The 22,120-nt window shown below is 36.1% G+C and overlaps 1 protein-coding gene across 1 annotated transcript in view; it reads right to left on the reverse strand.

Moving 5' to 3' along the window:
* LOC128199462 (uncharacterized) overlaps nt 1–21,651 on the reverse strand; it is a 480,879-nt gene extending 459,228 nt beyond the window's left edge. Inside the window, exon 1 of the mRNA XM_052889086.1 lies at nt 18,585–21,651. Coding sequence (XP_052745046.1) covers nt 18,993–20,879 — 1,887 coding nt within the window. The 5' untranslated portion in view covers nt 20,880–21,651 and the 3' untranslated portion in view covers nt 18,585–18,992. The remainder of the gene's footprint in view (nt 1–18,584) is intronic.
* Nucleotides 21,652–22,120: the final 469 nt, after the last annotated feature.

Raw genomic sequence — 22,120 nt, forward strand, 5'->3', positions numbered from 1 at the left:
TAGTTATACAAACCGTATGTACGTATAGCATGCCTGTCAAATGAACATACATAAAAGGAAGTCTACCCAAGGGCTAAAATAATATGCATTTAGACAAAAACAAACGCAAAGTCGCGTTCTAAAGCTAGTTTATTAAAAAATCGTAAATTTTAACCTTTATTAACACTACATCCTCGCAAAATCCCCGTAAACCGTTTAAACACCAATCTTAGAGCAATACATCAGTTTAGTAGGCCGTAAATCATTTATAACGCCGTAGGACAATTTGGGGCCCAACACCCTCCAACAATATATAGGGCCTACAAAATATCTCAGCGCCAAAACACATAAAAACGTCTTCCTAGTGGATTCAGAGAGGTATAGCCCTTCGGAGAGAACGCTATAAAACTGTAGCGACGCAGCGTGGTGACACACTGCTTCTACGGATGGCTAATGATGCTTTATTCAACATTATCAGCCACTACCTACAGGATCAGGCGGCCCTGCGTTAATGACAGGAACTACGGTTTATCGTGCTTGCACGGCACATCACACAACACCGTTTTAACAACTCCGGGCTGACAATTTTTACTAAAATCAGCAGCATTTCAAAGCCTGACCTAGGAGTCGAACCCAGGAATTTGTGATCCGTAGCCACTTTACTAAAATAGTACTTATTTTATTTGCCAAGCCTCATAGATAGTGCTCTTTTAGATTTATTTGCCAACTTCCAAAAGTAAAGTTTTATGGTGAAGAATACTTGTATATTAAAATGTTTGCCAACGTCTGCTAATTGCAGATTGGGGTTTTATCAAAATAAAAAAATTCAAAAAATAGTGCACTGTAGACCAAACGACTAAAGTAAAACTTTTTTCAAAAATAAAAAAAAACAGCGCCATTTATGAGCCTCAGACAGCAGCATCGCAAAAGGTTATTGGAGTGTACAAGAATTTATTGATTCAAAGTTCTCTAAGGCCGCCATTTTTTGGTAGTTTAAAATATTTTTTATATTCTTACTGAACTTTTTTATATTCTTTCTTCCGAACTGCATAACTAATTATGCCTGTAGATGGCAGCACGCATCGCCCGATTACACTTTTTGTATTCCAACTTATTCTCCGAGTTAAGAGTTATGAAGTTTGACTTCGAACAAGGTTTGCGGGTTGAAAACGCCGTGTGTATCAAGCCGTAAGCGAGAAAATTTTATTTATTCACACCCTAGGTTCCGCGAGTAAGAGGTTTTACTCCCCTCACGCGCCTCCATCTCTTTACGTTTAAACTGTAAATTTTCTATTGACAGAATATGATGTACAAGTATGTGGAAACAACAAACAAAATGTATGTTAGTATGAGAATCGCATTATTTTGTTAGTATATTCAATGATCCTACTCCTACTATTAATATTACAAACGCGAAAGTTTGTATGGATGCTTGGATGTTTGTAACTGTTTAACGCCGCTACTACTGAAGCGATTTGGCTGAAATTTGGAATGGAAATAGATTTTCGTCGTCATCAACCCATATTCGGCTCACTGCTGAGCTCGAGTCGCCTCTCAAAATGAGAGGGGTAAAGGCCAATCCACCACGCTGGCCCAATGTGGATTGACAGACTTCACACACGCAGAGAATTAGTATGTATGCAAGTTTCCTCACGATGTTTTCCTTCACCGATTGAGACACGTGATAATTTCTTAAAATGCACACAACTGAAAAGTTGGAGGTGCATGCCCCGCACCGGATTTGAACCCACATCCTCCGGAATCGGAGGCAAATAGATTTTAATCTGGATTAACACGTAGGCTTCTTTTTATCCCGAAAAAATCATGGTTTCCCGAGATTTGCAAAAACTTATGATTTTGATAAAATGAATGTTTGTTACTCTTTTACGCCTTAACTACTGAACCGAATAAGCTGAAATTTGGTATTGAGTTATATTATAGCCTAGATTAACACATAGGCTACTTTATATCCCGGATTATTTTGTACTATACACGTATTTCTATCACAAGGGTGACATGAGTCGGTTTTATTGTTTAACTATTGTGCTTTTTCTATATTGTAACTGAGCCTTGGTAGCCCAGCGGATAAGACATCTGCCTTCGATTCAGGGGGTGTAGGTCTGAATCCGGTCCTTGGTATGCACCTCCAACTTTTCAGTTATGTGCACTTCAAGAAACTAAATATCACGTGTCTCAAACGGTGAAAGAAAAACATCGTGAGTAACCTACATATCTGAAGAAATTCCAAACTTTCTGCCACACTTGGGCCAGCGTGGTGGACTAATAGCCTAACCCTTCTCATTCTGAGAGGAGACTCGTGCTCAATAGTGAGCCGAATATGGGTTGTTAATGATGATAAACTGCCTCGGTTAGATTATGTGCCTTCGGATCACGAGGTCCTGGGTTCGACTTTGAATCAAGCAACGAACTGCTCAGCTTTACTTCTCTCAAAAGGGAATGCCCTTTCAAGAAGGGCCTAGGCTTAGGCTATGATATATTGTGTCGCTCAAATTCTTCTCCATAAAGAAGTTAGAGCAACGATTTTATACTATTAGATATGTTACGTGTCTACAAAATCACCACATAAAGTGATCAGAATTTAGCTACTCCTCTGAGCGCACACATGGACAATTTTGTGTTTACTTACATTATTTATTTATGTGTATATAGTTTTGAACACACAACTCGACATTGTAGACAATATTTAGTTATTATTTGTTTAAATAATTTTCGTTGTTTAATGAGCGACTGAAGACTTAAAACAATTAGCCACCTTTTTACATTTAAGTATAAAATCAGGGTCATTAAAAATAGACGACGACCTCCGTGGCGCAGTGGTATGCGCGGTGGATTTACTAGATGGAGGTCCTGGGTTCGATCCCCGGCTGGGCCAATTGATTTTCTTAATTGATCCAGGTCTGGGCCAGAGCTGGTGGGAGGCCTCGGCCGTGACTAGTTACCATCCAGCCGATAAAGATGTACCGCCAAGCGATTTAGCGTTCCGGTACGATGTCGTGTAGAAACCCAAAGGGGTCAGGATTTTTATTCTCCTCCTAACAAGTTAGCCTGCTTCCATCTTAGATTGCATCATCACTTACCATCAGGTGAGATTGTAGTCAAGGGCTAACTTGTAAAGAATAAAAAAAAATAGGCGAATGATAAATAAATGTTAACAATATTTTGAAAAGTCATCAAAGTTCGATAGCTATAATAAAATACAAGAAAATGCAATCAAAATGTCCGTATATACTCCATTAAAACTCTTCAAAGGAACGGAATCAGTGCAAGTATTAAAAAAAAAAACTTGGCCACAGACTAAGAAAAAGTTACGTAAGTGGTAGGTAATTAAGAAGCAAAACGAAGTTGGCGATGAGCCCTTTTTATGTGAGCCTCGAACTAAGGGAAACCTTAATCAAAGTTTGGTCATGAAATACTAAAAGAACTTATACGGTATTAGTATTATTTTCTTGTATTTTACCACCGTTGCAGAAAGAGGGGTAACTTTTAAAGAATAAAAAAAAAACTTATCTTAATTAACTTTTAAAGAATAAAAAAAAATAAAAAAAAGAGAGGTATTCGTATTTTGATTACAATATGTCTCTGTGGTACCGTAGCTCTTAAACGACTGAATTTGGATGCGGTTTTTTTTTAAATTGAAATCTGGTTTTTCACTAATGTTTTCAAAACATGATTATAAGAATCGGTAGAGCTGTTTACAAGATTTGGGATGTGAAAATAGGGATACACAATGTGTATTGTCAAATATCGAGTATTTTTTTATTTATTACAATTTATTTATTTCATATTCAAGCAATACAATACATTTTACATTATACAATATACCTAATAATTATACTAGTTACACTTTTGTTACAAATAGTAGTCTGGGACGCATATGACTTCGCTCGATCTCGTGTTGGCTCGTGCCGACTTGTTTCGTAAAGAGTTGGGATTTAGAGAGGGGTAGCGATCGGTTGGCGGGAATGGCTTGCGATATAAGGCGCTCGTCGTACTGTTTTCTGCTTCAGTGTGCTCGTGGCGTTCGAGCCTTAACATTACTTGTTATGTAATTCTTTATGGGTTACTTGGGATAGGCGGGGAGAGTGACTTGAGTGGAAAAGAGAGGGTTGGTTAACTGTCAAAGGGGCCTTTAACACTACACACAACGTTCACAAGTGCGTGACTCCACTCAAGGTCATTCTCTGCCATTCTAGGGCATTCTTATTTTGGTTTCAGTTGGATTTGTTAATTAAGTTGTTCTGACAGATATTGTGAATCATAAACCTTTGTTCGACATTGCTTTTCAAATTTTTGTAACCCACTTCTGAGTCTGCTAAAACTTTTTTAAATAATGCAAGTTATGTATACTCAGTTTGGGCGTAGCCTTAACAATATCTAAGCTTAATTTTATTGAGAAAGAATAGGAAGCTTAAGCAAACTTATTCTAGACAATCGACAAATCAAGTTCACTTGGAATGTTAGCCAGAATACTGGCTGTATTTCGGCAAAGTACGGTGAAAAAGTAAGTCAAAGAAGAAGTATGAGGTAAAATCAGACCTGTGATACGCATCACAACGTTTAGGTAGATTAATTTCTAAACTACGGAAAGACAAATGTCGACCAATAGCAGCGTAATCGAAAATATAGCGCTCTCTTTATTTTCTGCTAGCGGACGTCCGCGACTTCATCTGCGTGAAATTCAGTTTTTCACAAATTCCGCGGGAACCATCGGGGAAAAGTAGCCTATGTGTTCATCCAGAGGAAAATCTATTTCAGCCAAATCGCTTCAGTAGCCGCAGGGTACAGGAGGAACAAACATACACACACACAAACTTTCGCCTTTATAATATTAGTGTGATAAGACGGATATAATATCTTATCTCGTGTCGGGATAAGTATGACATGGTACGCATCAAAGGCCTACAAGAAGGAATTCCACTCGCTACAACACGGTAACCGAGAATAAAAACAAATAAAGAAAATAAGCCGCATCCAATCATTAGTACATTCAAGTAGTTTTGAACTATTCATTTGATGAGTTTAACGAGCTGTTTCAAGTATCTCGGCGTTTGATCGCAGTACACAGCTCGATCTCGTTAGCTAAAGCCCTCTAAGTAGCGATACAATGAAATCAATACGTCAATACTATACACACAATGAGAATACAGTATTTGTTTCAATTTGCCAGTATATTATCTTTCCAATTGCTTTGTTGTAAAGTCTTCAACTTTAATTAGGTTTTCTAGATTATTAATCTTAGAACTAGAGTCTGTAACAGTCAGACATACCTTATTTTAAAGCTTTATTCCCCATTCGCACAAATACATTCCCAAGTATATTTCTCACGTCAGGGTTTTAAAAACGCGATGCTTTTTTTTCAAGCTATGCATTTTCAATTCTAGGCGTTGGTATTAGACTTTATTTAATTTCATACTATATTTGAACGCTTTTTTAACGTCCGTTAAAAAAACACTCGTGCGAATGGGGACTGAACCTTAGCTAAATACCAGATACGTTTTAAGAAGTCTAAAATGTTATCAGCTATTTTAGCGAAGTACGATAGACAATAGGGTAGTTGACTCATTAAACTTTATAATATAAACATTAATTTCGTTTTCGTCGCGTGGTTAGCTGGTTCGGACAATAAGGTCCACGGTTCGAATCTAGGGTCAGACTAAAAAAAATACGTTACAAAAGAAATTTTTAAATTTTTCTTACAAAAGTAAATCTTAATAGCAGCTTGGAGAATTTGGCGGTGTTGGTACACCCCCGTGCCTTGGAGAGCACGTAAAGCCGTCAAGCCAAGATTAAATTACGCAATGGAAGTAAAAATACCACATTGCAACCGTTTCTTAATCTATTATTATTTTATGTACCTATAGTTACATTTGATTGATGAAAAATAATGCACCTAATCTACATTTTATTTAGACGAAGCCAAGTTACATTGGAACTCATACCTACTTGTAAGGACCCTCGTCCTTACTATAATAAAGCTAATAACTGGCTCGTTCCTACACTATTACGGCAAGCAGACCGCACACGACCACCCCGGTCAAGCGCCGGTGATAGACTGTCCCATTGCCCCCACTACCAATGTACATGAGATAGTGTATGTAGTATTGTAGGTATTTATTTAGTACACACAAACACTACTCATTTCCAAATAGAAAACAAGTGACATGGAAAAATTCCCAGTGGTTCGTGAAATCTCTTTATGTTACTTTATTTTCGTCTTTGAGGTAAATCTAGCAATATTTCCTCGCTAGGCAAAATGCGTACAGAATATAAGTCACCATAAAGGGTACTGAATTGCCGAAAACTTTCTATGAAAACGTTATCCATGGAAACCTTGCCGGGAAATATTCTTTCGGGAAATAGTAGTACAAGAACCGGCTTATGAAATTATACCCTCATATGTTATTTATTAAGGATTCTACTAATATTATAAACGCGAAAGTTTGTATGTTTGGATGTTTGTTACTCTTTAACGCCACAACTACTGAACCGATTTGGCTGAAATTTGGAATGGAAATAGATATTACTTTGGAGTAACACATAGGCTACTTTTTATCTTGAAAAAACCCATGGATTTCCCGAGATTTGCGAAAACCTGATGATTTTGATGGTATGAATATTTGTTACTCTTTCACGCCTCGGCTACTGAACCGAATCACCTGAATCTTGAAGTAGAGATAGATTATATTTATTATTTATTAATATTGACGCTCGTTAGTCCATCTGCAGGGTGCACCACGAGCAGGTGAGGTTGACAGTTGGGGAGACTGACTGGTACTAGCCTCCCCCTTACACCGCCTTAATTTGATGTTTGGAAGTCCCTACAAAAGGCCTATGTCCTGCAGTGGGCGTCCCTCGGCTGATGTGATGATGATGATTATGCTTAATTTGCTGTATTAAGTTGCCTTTGATCTAGTTTATGGTTTCCTAGATTGTGTATGTAATGTGTATTTGCGAGTACGAGTATTTGCAATGTGTCATTTTCCATCATTTAATAGATGAGGGTATATATTTTTTACACCGGATCTTAGATCATTGGGGGAGCTTTTGTCATGTAAACTTCGCCGTATGTATAGATATTGTATTTTACGAAGAAGATTTGGCTTTGTAGTAGTAACAGAAAGCTTTGTGTAAATTGTACTGGAGGAGGGTTAGCAAAGTAGAAATATATTCAAAAAGTTTTGAATTTGACCTGCAAAATGACTGTTATTTTAGGTTTTATTTTATGTATAAATTTATAATTTTTTATAGTTTAATTTGCTACCTAATCCTACGTGCAAGCTACTGATTACGTTTACATTATCGTCTTTTAATAAAAAGCTTTTAAATATTCTAAATATTCATTTAATATTATAAATATTCTATCGGCTTATTTATTTATTTTTTCAAGAAACATTATTATTTAACCTTTCAAAATGAAAGGAATATGCGAACGACATAAAAAATAAAGTGAAATAGAGGGGGCGTGTAGCGATGACTTCCCCGCACGCACGATTTCACACCCGCGCAGTCTTTCTGCCCGTCGCCCGCATATCATATGAGTGTTATCAACGAACTTGCCAGACAATATCTTTTTAAAATACACAATGTTGCCAACCATAGACTACTTGTCAACCTAATAACATTGTTTTTACTTCGTTCACAGTAGGAATAGGTATTGGAATAAATACAACTTTGTTAACGTATTTCTAATTTGCTGACCCTTTTGTTTACACCAACGATATTTTATACTAAAGATCACTAACGCGTCGAAACTGAGGCGAACAAAGGTATGCGACCAAAAAAATTATCTTAATTTCATTTGGTCGCTTAGTAAAACTATCAAAATTGCGTGCTCATTGGAGTAGCTGAGTTGAGTTCGGATCACTTTTTGCGGTGATTTCGTAGGCACGTAACATATCTAATAGTATCAAAATATCGTTGGATCACACACACAAAGTCACCTTATACCTTACTACACCTAAAGCCCAGTTCGGACTACTTTAGTATTTTAGTAGAGTACGAACAATTTTTGGATTAACCGCCCAAAAGTCGTTCGTACTCGACTAAAATACTAAAGTATTCCGAACTGGGCTTTACTTCCACTGCACTACAACTGAATCAGATCTTCATGAAATAGAATATCTACATGAAGGGACAAAGATACGTTGTATTAAAACAAATCATGCCACGTTAAGTCAGCGGGGTTCACGTAAAATGAATACCTCTCCGCTTTTATGAAAACTTATGTGTTACAATTCGTCATCATAATGTTTTGCGAGCGTGACATGACAATGATATTGTTGCGTAGACTGTAAATGACATTATATCAAAGAGTACTTGTAATAGTACGAGATCCGGCGTCAGAAATATATACCCTCATCCAATGATAATGGGGATGCTGACTGGGTTTGAATATATTGATTTTTATGATACACTCGGGTGAATAGGGTCAATGTTAACTAATTTATGTATAAAAAGCAAAGATTGTCTGGATATTTGCAAAATAAATGAGATTATAAAATTTCAAAGTCTATTAAAAATCTTTTATCGTAATTAGATGAAAATTCATACAGTTTTAGCTTCCTTACATTAAATGTGACATTTTTTTTTTGTGAAAACATAAACGCACAAATAGCAAAGATATTAGTAATTTTGTTTGTACGCACATACAAATGTAACGATCATTACATTGCCTACGACGTCATTAGTTCGTGCCATTTTGTATGGTGCGTTATTCAGGGATCCGCGGCAGCGCCGCAAATCTGACCCTTTAAATGACACTGTAGCTCCGAAAGTAATGATCGCAGATAGCCTGTTCCTTTTACAAAATTGCTTTACTATTAGCGTACTCTTAATTTATATACAATTTAAAAAACTGTCATCATCCCTATTTTATAATATAGATCGGTTACGTACCTACAAAATCACCGCCACAAGTGATCCGAATAGTGCTACAACACTGAGCGCACACATGCACAATTTTGTCTTTAATTCTACATTGTAGACGATATTTAGGAATTATTTATTTAAATATAGTGTTGACCACAACTATGGAAATTGAGATGTGGAAATTTCATCTTTCAAGCGCCTATTTTTTATGATCTAGTAACACATCTAACAGTATTTAACATCATTGCTTAGCATAGATACGCTACCCCGCGATGACGCCGCTGAGGTTCTATAAGGAGCCTACGGCACTTACACAAACAGAAAAAAAAACCTAGATACGTTTACGATCCCTTTTTGAGTCGTCATGTGTGCTATGACCTTTAAGCGGCTTAGTGCTGCTTTCCTACCTATCTCAGCCTTTACTTATACTTTCATAGTTTCGTAAATTGCATGCACTATGAAGATAATATTGATATTCGTCTTTATTGAAGTCGGGCTCAAGTAGTACTTTGTACCGGGAAGCGGCTTGTTTGAGTTCTGCATTCTGACTTAAGGTCTTTTGATATATCTCATTACTTGTGTACCCTAGGTACGGAGGACGTCGTTAAAAGTTTTCGTATGTACAAATATGAGAAGCGATTTGAACTTTATATGATATTTATGCAAGAAGTAATACCTACTGCATGTTAATATAATAAAAGTAGTAGTACATACCACGATAAAACGACGTGATTTTATTGTCGATATTTCGTATATATTTCGAAGTTGCGAGATGCGAAGTTGACGTCAGCATTTAGGGGCCGAATCGATCTACCCTCTTTCTTGTTCTTTTTCTCTTTTTTCAAGTCTAGCGTGAGTGTGGTTTGCACTGCGCATCTCGCAACTTCAGTCCCGTAGTGACGTGTGTCGTGTGTCGTGATGATATCAAAGACATCATCAATTCTTAACATCCCATATTGGACTCACTGTTGAGAACGGGTATCCTGTCAGAACGAGAACGATAATAGAGCAGGATCCCAATATTCAAAGTAAACTAAGACGCTACTAAAAATCTGGTTTCATCCAGGTTTCAACCTGGGATCTTGGTCTGTAAGTCTTAGTTCATCACGCTGGCCCAATGTTGATTGGCAGACTTTACACACATAGAGAATTAAGGAAATTCTCCCCCAAGGCGCTGGAATGGCGACCCCGCACAAGAAAGAGCAGTGTTGGTGGCCCCCTAGACCAATGACATCAACCGGTTTACAGGAAGCCTGGATGCTGGTGGCTTGAAACCCTTGTGTTTGGAAGTCCATACAAGAAGCCTATGTCCAACAGTGCACGTCCATCGGCTGTGTTAGAAAATTAAATAAAAAGGCATTTGTATTAACGGATATGCTACATTATATGTTACAAACAACCTGGTTATAACTGTAGTGTTGTCAATATACGTAGGTACCATGACGTATAATGACGAGTAATTCTTTGTTCTTAAAATTAAACTAAAATATACGAAACTACACTAAAATAAATAAATAGATTTAAAAATGTATATTGACATAATTCATAAATGAAGTTATGTCAATATCCGTATAGATAAAAGATTGATGTTTGACTATATTTTGTTCTCGTTGTTTATTACTTTGGTAAGGTATAAAAACGTGGCTTCATGGATGAGGCGGGTTCAGTATTTTGTGATTATAATCGAAGAGTTGTGTTATTAAAGTGGTGTGTTTGTGAACCTCGAGTTACTTTTCTCGCCACCCCTAACAGCTGTGAATGATGAAATAATGAAAGTAGGAAAATTCCTATTCCGTTTGACCACGGAATGACCTGTTAACGAATGCTATGTACGCAGAAATTTCCATACAATTCTATTGCCTTCATCGTTCCGCGCTCACGTACTGAAAATTTGGCAGTTTTGCACAAATTGCTCGAAAACTTCCCCAAACGGTCGGACGGTATGTGGCCCGACGTAAATTGCTTTTAGTTCTCTGATAATAGAATGAAAAATAAACTAGGTATACTAACTTCATTGTTAGGCTACAAAATTCGATGAAATCCCAATAGTAGTGGTTTGAAAACGCTTGAAAATAGTTCATATCTAAATATATATAACTCAAAGGTTACTGACTGTCATCATAATTATCAGCCGATGGACGTCCACTGCTGGACATAGGCCTCTTGCATGGACTTCCAAGCAAAACGGTCTCGAGCCGCGAGCATCCAGCTGTTCCCTGCAAACCGCTTGATGTCCTTCTAGTGGGGGGTCGACCAACACTGCGCTTTCCGGAGTGGGATCGCCATTCGAGCACCATGGGACCCCAACGTTCATCGGCTCTTCGACTAACTATCTATGTTAAAAAGTCTAACTAACTATGTTAAGTCTAACTAACTATGATATATTTAAATGATAGGTAAACGCTGATTATGACGTGATAATTTCACGTCACCTTTCAAACAAAAATCGCATTATAGTTGGTCAATTCCTTTAGACAGACAGATATGCATACCTATAAATTGTCATATTTATAGTATTTTTTTTCATCGCGGGTTAAAAAGGTCGTAATCGGCAAAATTATATTACCACAACTCCGCTATAAAAGAGTTGCGTGAACCTTCAATGTGGTACAAGTTTTGTATTTTTATAAAATAACTAGCCGGTCTAGCTTCGCTTTGACTCATTCCCTACCCCTACTACTCCCACCATACACCTACCCTATTCGTAACTACCCAAGATACCCCTACCCTACACTCTACCCCTGCCCTGCCCCTACCCTATCCCTACCCTTACATATTGGTGACTAAATGGCTCAGTGGGTGTTGGAATCATCGACGTCATGAACATTTGTTGACACAATGAATATTTGGTCCTTAACTACTTTCATTAAGGTACTGTTAAACATGATCTAAAATATCATGCTATTATGTATGCTCCATACGAGCGTGCGAGAGGGCGCTGCAGTGCGCACGTAAACATATTGTCCGTATTTATTTGTGTTTTTAAAATATAAAAAGAACATTAACAGTGCTAAAAGTAATGAAATGTAAAGAGTTGTTGACAGTGCACGCGAACAAACGTTATCTATGCAAAATACTTCATATTAGCAGCAAAAATAACAAAACTAATGTGCAACGATCTGTGACAGTTTATCATAATAAAACAAAGTGACAATTCAAAACCAACAACTTTTGTATGAAATGTGTAATTTGAGTGTTATTTTGTGACAATATATGACTTATTAGTGATAATACAAACGAAGAGTAAAGTGTTTTTGCGAAACATATTTATCTGATGACTCATATTCAAATTGTATCGACGATTTTTAAAACTTCTACTGCCATCTATTGACGAGTATCCGAACTATACAACATATCAACCATCTATTGCTACTTTGGCACCTCACCGCTAGATGTCGCTGGCAATTTAAAATAAAAGGCCGACTGCTAATAACTTATCCTGCTGGAATACATATTCACAAGAATGGAAGAAATTATGAAATTACTTATGGAAATCCGGGAAGATATGCGGAGCCAAAAGGAGGAAATGAATAGAGTTCAGGATAATTTGCATAAATTAAATCAAAATATTTCACAAAAGTTTGAAAACATAGAATTAAAAACTAAAGAACTGGAAGAAAAGTTGGAAAAACAGCAAACATGTATGGACAGATTTGAACAACAATTAAAGAGAAGAAATATAGTAATTTTTGGACTAGAAGAAAAGGAAAAATATTATGGTGACTTAGAAGATATTATCTTAAACTTGTTGAACACTACTATGAAAATATCCTGTGACAAAAGAGACATCGAATTAGTCAGAAGATTAGGAAAAAGAAATGGAAATATTAGGCCTGTAGTATTGTCAGTAACGACAATGGGTTTAAAAATAAAAATTCTAAGAAACAAGAAATTACTCAAGGATACATGCATTTACATAAAAGAAGACTTTACGCCTAAAGTCCTTCAAAAGAGAAAAGAACTGCAAGATGAATTTATTTCTAGAAGACAGCAAGGCGAAAATGTTTTCCTGAAATATGATAAAATAATATCACTCGCTAATAAAAACTCTACTAAAGATAGAGTTACTAACCAAGAGAGTCCAAAAATTCGAAACAACAAAAGAAAGCCAATTTCTTCTCCCGAAACTCTACCAATGCGCAAACATACCAATTATGCTCATAAAAAGAATAAAACCATTGACTCATATTATATGACATCAAATACTACTCTATCGAGCTCTACTATATCGCCTCGAACTTAGCAACGAAAGGCCTCTCTCCCTCCAATATATAAAAACTTTATAACAGACAATATCTCTCCCAAGCCGGCTGGTCCCCGAGGGAGCAGTAGACCATCACCCTCCATCCAGCATCTTTATTACATTGGTACATTAAATGTAAGATCTCTTGTAGGAATAGGACGTCTAGAAGAATTAGAACATGCTCTAGAAAATATCAAATGGGACATACTAGGATTATCGGAAGTTAAAAAAGAAGGAACACATATCATAGAGCATGACGAATACATATTACTTTACACAGGACAGAAAAGTGGAAGTAATGGGGTAGGATTTATGGTAAAGAAGAAGTATAAAAACAACATAATAGACTTCATAGCCTTTTCTGATAGAGTCGCTAGATTGGATATACGCATAGAAAGCATCTCAACAAGTATAATACAAGTCTACTCACCAACCGAAAAATCACCTGAAGAAGAACTTGAGTGTCTCTACAACGACATTGGATTGGCCCTCGAAAATACTCTATCGAAAACATACATTATGGGAGACTTCAATGCCAAAATCGGATATGCCAACCCAGAGGACAAAACAGTAATGGGCCCATGGGGTTATGGAAACCGAAATAATAGAGGTTCAAAACTTATTAATTTTTGTTTCGAAAATCAACTCTACATAATAAATAGCCACTTTAAAAAGAAATCAAAACAAAGATGGACGTGGAAATCACCTGACGGACGTACATTTAACGAAATAGATTTCTTTATTACTAAACTGAATGACATCTCTTGCATCCATAACATAGAAGTAATTAACACCTCACACCCAACTGACCACAGATTGGTCAGAGCTACTCTTGCCGTAACAGAAAATAATCGCAAGCAGAGAAGAACTTATGGAAAAAGTCAGTCAGGATATCTGCCAATTGAATGCGAACATGTAAAAAATGCCTTTACAGAATTATCAAAAACTTTAGAAACCACAAATGACATTCAAAATACATACACAAATCTTATAGATACAATACGTGAAAGCGTCAATAAATTGCCGGACAGAAAAACGGAAAATCCAATTCAATATTACGTAACAGATAAAGTAAGAAGAATGATTTCAGAAAGGACAGAACTCAAAGGAAAAGTAATAAAAACAAACTCGGAAAAGAGGCGTTTAAAATATCTTTATAAAAAAATTAGAAAATCTTTAAAAAATAACAAAGAAAATTACAAATTAAAGATATTTGAAGAGGAACTGAGCAAAAGGAGATCCGTAAAACGTGGAAATAAACGCTTAAATAATACTAAAGAGTGGATACCAACTTTAAGAAACTGATCAGGCACCATCACTACAAACAGAAGCACTATTATTAAAGTAGCTACTGAATTTTATCAAAATTTGTATAACACACCAATGGAAAGGGAAACTAACCTATCGATAACAGATAAGAATATAATAGAGATACCTGCTTTTTTGGAAAGTGAAATCCGGCGCGGAATCAATTCTTTGAAGTGTATGAAAAGCCCAGGAGAGGACAACATAACGAACGACACTATCAAAGCAATAACCGAACCACTGACTCCTATATTAACCGTTCTATTTAATAATATTTTAGACCAAGAAAAAATACCGCAGCAATGGGAAACTTCTGTCATAACTTTACTTTATAAAAAGGGCAACCCTCAGGAGATAAATAACTATCGCCCAATTAGCTTATTACAAGGACTATACAAATTATTTACCAATATAATACTTTATAGGCTAAAAGGAGAGTTTGAGATCCACCAACCCCGAGAACAAGCAGGTTTTCGAAGGAATTACTCTACATTAGATCATATTTTTACTCTACGTCAAATCATGGAAAAATATGTAGAGTATGGAAAATCTATTTATATAGCATTTATTGATTACTCCAAAGCATTCGATTCCATTTTTCATGAATCCTTGTGGTGTGCTTTGAGGAGTCAAAACATTGCAGAAAAATATATAAATATCCTTAAGGAAATCTATAGCAAGAGTAAAGCATTAGTAAAACTTGAAAAGAGAGGGAGATCTTTCGAAGTAAAGAGAGGAGTAAGACAAGGAGACCCAATCTCGCCTAACCTTTTCACTGCTCTCCTAGAGTATATCTTCAGAAAGCTAAATTGGACGGGCTTAGGATTAAATATAAATGGGGAATATTTAAACAATCTTCGATTTGCCGATGACATAGTTTTACTAGCAAGAAATCACGATCAGCTTTTACACATGATGAATACTTTAGATTCCCGCAGCCGAGAGTGTGGCTTAGAAATGAATTTAGAGAAAACATGCGTGATGTCAAATAGTGATCAATATAAAGTTACAGTACAAGGGAAAGAGATTAAATATGTGGATGAGTATGTCTATCTAGGTCAGAACGTATCCTTCAAAGGTCATTATGTCAATGAAGTCGAAAGGCGCATCAAAAAAGCCTGGGCTGCATACTGGTCTTTAAAACATATATTTAAATCAAATATGGATGTAAAACTAAAGAAACTGACAATGGACTCTATAGTAACACCAACACTTCTATACGGCTGTCAAACGTGGCCGATCACTAAAGAGATCATTTATAAAATACAGATTTCCCAAAGAGCCATGGAAAGAAGCATGCTAGGCCTAAAAATAAAGCATAAAATAAAAAATAGAGTAATAAGAAATAAGACAAAAGTTATAGACGCGGCAAAACTAGCATGTCTCTTAAAATGGCGCTGGGCTGGACACATAGCCAGAACAACGGACGGGCGGTGGACAGAGAAGGTACTGCACTGGTACCCACGTGACGAGCGCCGGTCGCGAGGCCGGCCGCGACGACGCTGGCGCGACGACATCGTCGATGCAGCGGGGACTACCTGGACAAGGTTGGCGAGAGACAGAGATAAATGGAGAAGGATGGAGGAGGCCTATGCCCAAAAATGGGCGTTCCAATAATAATTAATTGACAGCAAGCAGTGACGTAAACTTATAGAACTAATTTAAATTGGACTAAACAAATACTTACTAACAATGACGAAGAACTTTTCTGACATAAAACATCTATAAAAAATTTTATTTAGAATTGACATGTTTTGCTTAAAAGAATAATATTAGATTTATGATGAATACTGTTTTTGAAATTACTTGTATATTATTGGAAATAAAGGCTTTATTATTATTATTATTATTATTATACGAGCGTGCTTATCATCGGTTTACATCCGTACGCCTTCTTCCATCCGCACAGCAAGCATGCTCATAAATCGCACGATTGTTGATTCTTGAGCAAGCGCGAAATAAGAATGCTCATTATTAGCAATGTTGTATACATGCTAATAAGTAGCAACTGATCAATAGTAGCATGTTTTCGTGCTTGGAATGAGCATGTGTAACAGTAGCATTAGACTGTTGACGGAAGGGCTGGCTCATTTTAAGCGCAAAGGATCAGCCTGGCCGTCCATCGCGGAAATACAGCCAGTGTTATTGTCATCATTCCACGTAGGCATGATTTGTATGATTATTAGGATAAGTTAGCTTAAGTTTCTTATTGTATGGGCCGAAGCACCCCAAACCCACCGTGCACTATTGAACTGGGGCCGCGGGTCACACCAAATGAAACTACGGCTTGATCTCGATGGGTTGGGTTTATTTTAAACAAACAATGTAGGCACCAATAACTGAGAACACCAACAATTAGGCAAACCGATGGCTTGCCTCATATACTCTAGTATGAACAAGTCATAGCGCGATCTAAAGTGTGAGTGGCGCCATCTAGTGCCACTGCACGTAAACATACCGCCCACCAAGGACATTTAGTGGCGAAATGTCCTTCATTATTCCGCCCACCGTGACCACATGAGATGTTCTTGGTGAGAAGTTTACACGGTTTGAATTTACTGACCTACACACAATTTTTTTCAGATGTTCCTTAGCATGATTTAAAATTTATACAAAATTATAAATGAACTGCTCAAGTTCATTGAACTGTGAACTAAAATTAATACAAAACTGTAAAATGAATTTGAACTTGTAAATAAATCGTACTTGAAATATGAACTAAACATATCATAAATTATAAAATGTATCTATGGGCTAAACTCTATAAGATTATAAAGTTAAATTAAATAGACCTATGAACTAAAATCTACATTTGTACAACAACTTTAATTTATTTGCTTTAAATTAAATACTAAATTATAAAACGAATTTGAACTGGAAATATGAACTAAATTACAAATTAATCTAAATTGATCTATGAATCAAAATCTATAACCATCCATCAATTATTTAGTTTGAATTTTACAATGATTTTATTGAACTCTGAAACTTACCCTTAAATTTTAGTTTGATTAAAATACTAAAGTATAAAATGAATTTGAACTTGAAAAAAAAAATGAACTAAAATGCTAAATTATAAATGAACTTAAAATTTATCTATGACAAAACTGTACCATAATATAAAATCTACCAATTTGAAACTTTGAACTTTCCTTTTATTTTACCATGAATTACTTTAATTTTAGACCTTTTGAAAGTAGTATTTTTCACCATGATAGCGATCACACGGGTTATACTATCAGCACTTGGGTGCTTTTCTACAATTTGACCTATTAACCAGCTGCCAGGGGGCAGGTCCTCTTTGTAAGAGAGGACTTATGAAGCTTTAGGTCACTGTTTGAATAAATTGCCATCTCGTTAAAAGATTACGTTCAACATTAGGTTGTTCTCCAAATATAGATAAAGCCTTTTGGTAGGATGTTTTCTGAAACTCTATTGACAAGTAACCTAATTGTTGTTAGTGGCTGAACCTTTTCTACCGTTAGCGTTTTGCAACAAACTTCGTTTCCTTCGATTTTCGTTTAAGACACCAGAAAATATAAATATTTTACCTTTGTCCTCTTATCTATTCTTGAATAAACCACGGTTACAGATGCTAGTTGAGAAGTATTCCAAAATCCGTATAATTATTCAGTGGTAACATTCATCACTGGATCACTCAACCGTCGGGGACGTGTCCTGCAGTAAGTTGTTCTAGTGCTCTACGGTAAGTGAACCATTAATTTTGTAGTTCTTTCAAGATTAACTCTTCCCAAATGATCTTGCTAGCTATAGCTTTTTAATAATTAATTTTGCTTTCATAATTAAAGTTGCTATTTATCCTAGTAGATTGTACAGATATGCTGTAACTAATAATATTGATTGATCTTTTGTTTCAGATCCAGATGACATCTCCGGCAGATTATCCGAGTAAGTAAAATGATCTTCCCTTCTGTCTAAGGTAAGTAATCTTTATTATATTTTCCTTTACATACTATTTTTTCCTTTTTGTTCTAGAACTTTTCATTGTCCTTTATCCTTTGATCTTTTGGTTATTTTTGTCCTGTATATGTTTGCCCTGTTTGTCCTTGCTGTTGTCCTAAGTAGTATTCCTGTCCTATTTGATCTTGAAGTCTTGTCCTGTTTGACCTTGTTAATTGTCCTTTTTGACTTTGTTGTCCTGTTTGACCTTGTTGTCCTGTTTGACCTTGTTGTCCTGTTAGACCTTGTTGTCCGGTTCTTCCTTGTTGACCTGTTTTCCTAGTGAGACTGTATAACTAATCTATCTTTGTCCTTGTTTTCTGTTTGACCTTGTTGTCCTGTTTGACCTTGTTGTTCTGTTTGATTTTGTTGTCTTGATTGATCTTGTTGTTCTGTTTGACTTTGATATCCTGTTAACTTTTTTATTTTGTTGTGTTTTAAATATTTATTATATTTAATAATTTTATTTAATATAATTTTTCGTTTCAGCTCTTCCTCTGTCAGCATACTTTTGTACTATAATTTTCTTCTATTTACTTTTTGATATATCAGTTTGTAAGACCGATATACTTTCTAAGCTGTTATTATTGAACTAGTTTTGACATCTCAACTTCTTCTATACTCTTTTCAATATATCAGTTTGTAAGACCGATATATTTTCCAGACTATTACTATTGAACTGGTTTTGACATGTCACCTTGCCTGTCAGAATCCAACCTAAACTGGTATTTTGTGCCAGAAGAGTGCCAGTTGAATCCTTTTTAATGCCATCCTGCAGAATTTGGCTATACACATTCGCTCCCAACAATAGCTCAATTTTATTAGGCCTATTAAAATGTGGATCAGCTAAACTGAGATTCTGCAGTTCTATCCAATTTATTTCATTAAATCTTTTTTCAGGCAGATAACATGTGATGTCTTTTAATACGTATGCTGTTACCTCGATTTTACGACCTCTGTTGAATCTAGATTTGAACTTAATAGTCACTAAATTTTTAGAGTTAATAGCTCTATCTCCTCCAAGTCCCGTTATGGTTCCGCTTACTGCAGTCTTCTTGAGCTGTAACCGTTTCACAGCTGATTCGGTTATGAAACAGGCTTGTGACCCTTGATCTATTAGTGCCCTAATATTTTGATCTCCAGTTTCAGACTCGGCTTTTACTAATGCTGTTGCAAGTAAAACCTGTCCGCTATTAGAGCTTCTTTGTGTTGATAAGCAGGAAACTATTGGTTCAGCACTAGTTGTAATTCTAGCACTCTCAACTGGTTCTCTTGCTGTTGAACTGGTAGCTCTACTCTGGCTCTCCTGTTCTGGATGCAGAAGTGAATGATGCCGTTTTCTGCAATTGTCGATTCTGCAAGTTCCAGATTTTCTGCACTCATGAACTCGATGGTTACTACCCAAACAATTAAAACAGATAGAATTATTTGCTACAAAGTCGCGTCGTTTTTCTACATCTTCACTTGCAAATTTTTTACAGAAACACAATTTATGACTACCTGAGCAAAATTCACAACGACGTTTATCTGACTCATTCGTCACAACAAAAGTCTTTGGTCTGGAGCTGTTACCACTGGTCCGCTGTACTGAAGATTTTCTTGACTCTACGAATTCTAGTGCACGAAACCGATTCTCAATAAAACATTTGAACTGATCTAGAGTTGGCAAATTATTCAAATCTACTGAGCTCGAAATATGTAGCTCCCACTGCTTTCGAGTCTCTTGATCTAATTTAAAACTGACTATATGAATGATAATAATATCCCATGTGCTCACATCAATATCAATATTTTTTAATGCATTTAAACAGTCTATAGTGGTGTCTATTAGTACTTTTAGACCTGACGCTGATTCCAAATTTATATGTTTAATACCAAATAATCGTTTTAAAATATTGTTTGCCAAGAATTTCCTATTATTATATCGTTGCTCTAATAGTGACCAACATTGGCCATAATTTGCTCCCGTAATCGGAGTGTGCCGAATTAGTTGTTCGGCCTCATCCGTTAAGTGAGACTTTAAATAGTGTAGCTTTTGTACACTATCTAAAGTCTCGTTATTGTGAATTAGGGCCAAAAATAAGTCTCTAAATGTGGTCCATTCCGAATAATTACCAGAAAATGTGGGAATGGTAATTTTTGGTAATTTTACCCACGAATCTTGCTGTTGACCTGATACAATAGTTTTTTCCTTACTAGGTTGTTCTTTAGAATACTGATTCAGTAGTTTTTTTATTAATGATTTATATAGCAAATAAATATCTTCAGTGGATTCATACATTTCATTTTTGACATATTGTGTACTAGATAAACCATCTGGTTCTGATATTTGATACAATTTTATGTTATTCGATCTAAAACTTAACCAATCATGTTCTAAATTCTCTGATTTAACTTCTATATACTCGAAATTTAGTCTGTCCTTTGGTGTTTTCTTAAAATTGGAAAACCCCTTTTTAATTATATTATGTAACTCATATTGTACATTTAATAGACCTTCCATGGTTGAACTAATAAATCAATGAATCCTGCAAATTATTTAAATTATAAGTAAAGTTAAACCAAAAAATAAACTTAAAATAATCTCAAACTAAATTTCTATGACGTTCTATAAACAAGCAACAAAGTGTATTTCACAATATCACTAAATTCAACAAAATGTTCTAATAACCAAAATAATTCTATGTTCCAATTTCAAATCACAAAAAATTACAAGTCTTTTTGCTACCAAAAATCTTCTAAGTTAATATTTTTTCTTAAAAATTTTACAAGTGTTTTACACTTAGTTAACTCTGGCGGAAATCGGGCATAGGTTCCCCGTTCCCTCGTTTTTAATGAACTTATTCTAAGTCTTAATTAACATGCAATTAATTCTAAGTTACTTTAACAAATTACTCTAATTTATCTTCCAAAGTCTATTTCCAATATTGAAATTTTAAAGTTATTTTCACTAAAGAAATAAGGTTCAATTTACTTTAACTATTAGTATTAAATTTGAAACGTCACTTTTGACACTTGACACTTTTGCACTCACGTGTCACATTGACAGCTGTCAATGTGATTTGAACTCCTGTCCTTGTTGATCTGTGGTTGATGTCCTCTGCTGTCACTTGTCATCAGTCCGCTGCTAGCGCCGATGGCGCCCTCTGCCGGCGCCTTCCGTCGGTGCTACGTACTCGGTTTCTGCAGCAATCCACTGCGAGTACGGCGGGTGGTCTCCAGTGACCACTTGTCTCCAAAAAATGTCCTCGGTTCCAGATATCCGGCTCGAAGGACCAATGTAGGCACCAATAACTGAGAACACCAACAATTAGGCAAACCGATGGCTTGCCTCATATACTCTAGTATGAACAAGTCATAGCGCGATCTAAAGTGTGAGTGGCGCCATCTAGTGCCACTGCACGTAAACACTTATTATATTCTTTCTCAATAAAAATACACGACTAAGCTTATACGTTAGACCAGCTCTCACATTCGCCACGACATCATTATCTGCCCAACACAAGCGTGATATTAGGGCCGACTATTTCATTATATTTTTCCGAGGGATTTCTTCCTCCCAGCCTGTGGGGAGCGTCGGGTCTTTGACACTAATGCGTTTTGTGTGACCGCTAAGAATACATTTTGGCTTTCGAACGCCCTCTAGATCGCAGTCCTTTGATCAACTGATAGCTGATGGACACCGAAGACTTACATTCAGTTAGACACCGCTTGTTTCAATCAATCAATCAATTTATTTATTTG

The sequence above is a fragment of the Bicyclus anynana genome, chromosome 24, assembly GCF_947172395.1.
Source record: "Bicyclus anynana chromosome 24, ilBicAnyn1.1, whole genome shotgun sequence".
NCBI classification, from domain to species: Eukaryota; Metazoa; Arthropoda; class Insecta; order Lepidoptera; family Nymphalidae; genus Bicyclus; species Bicyclus anynana.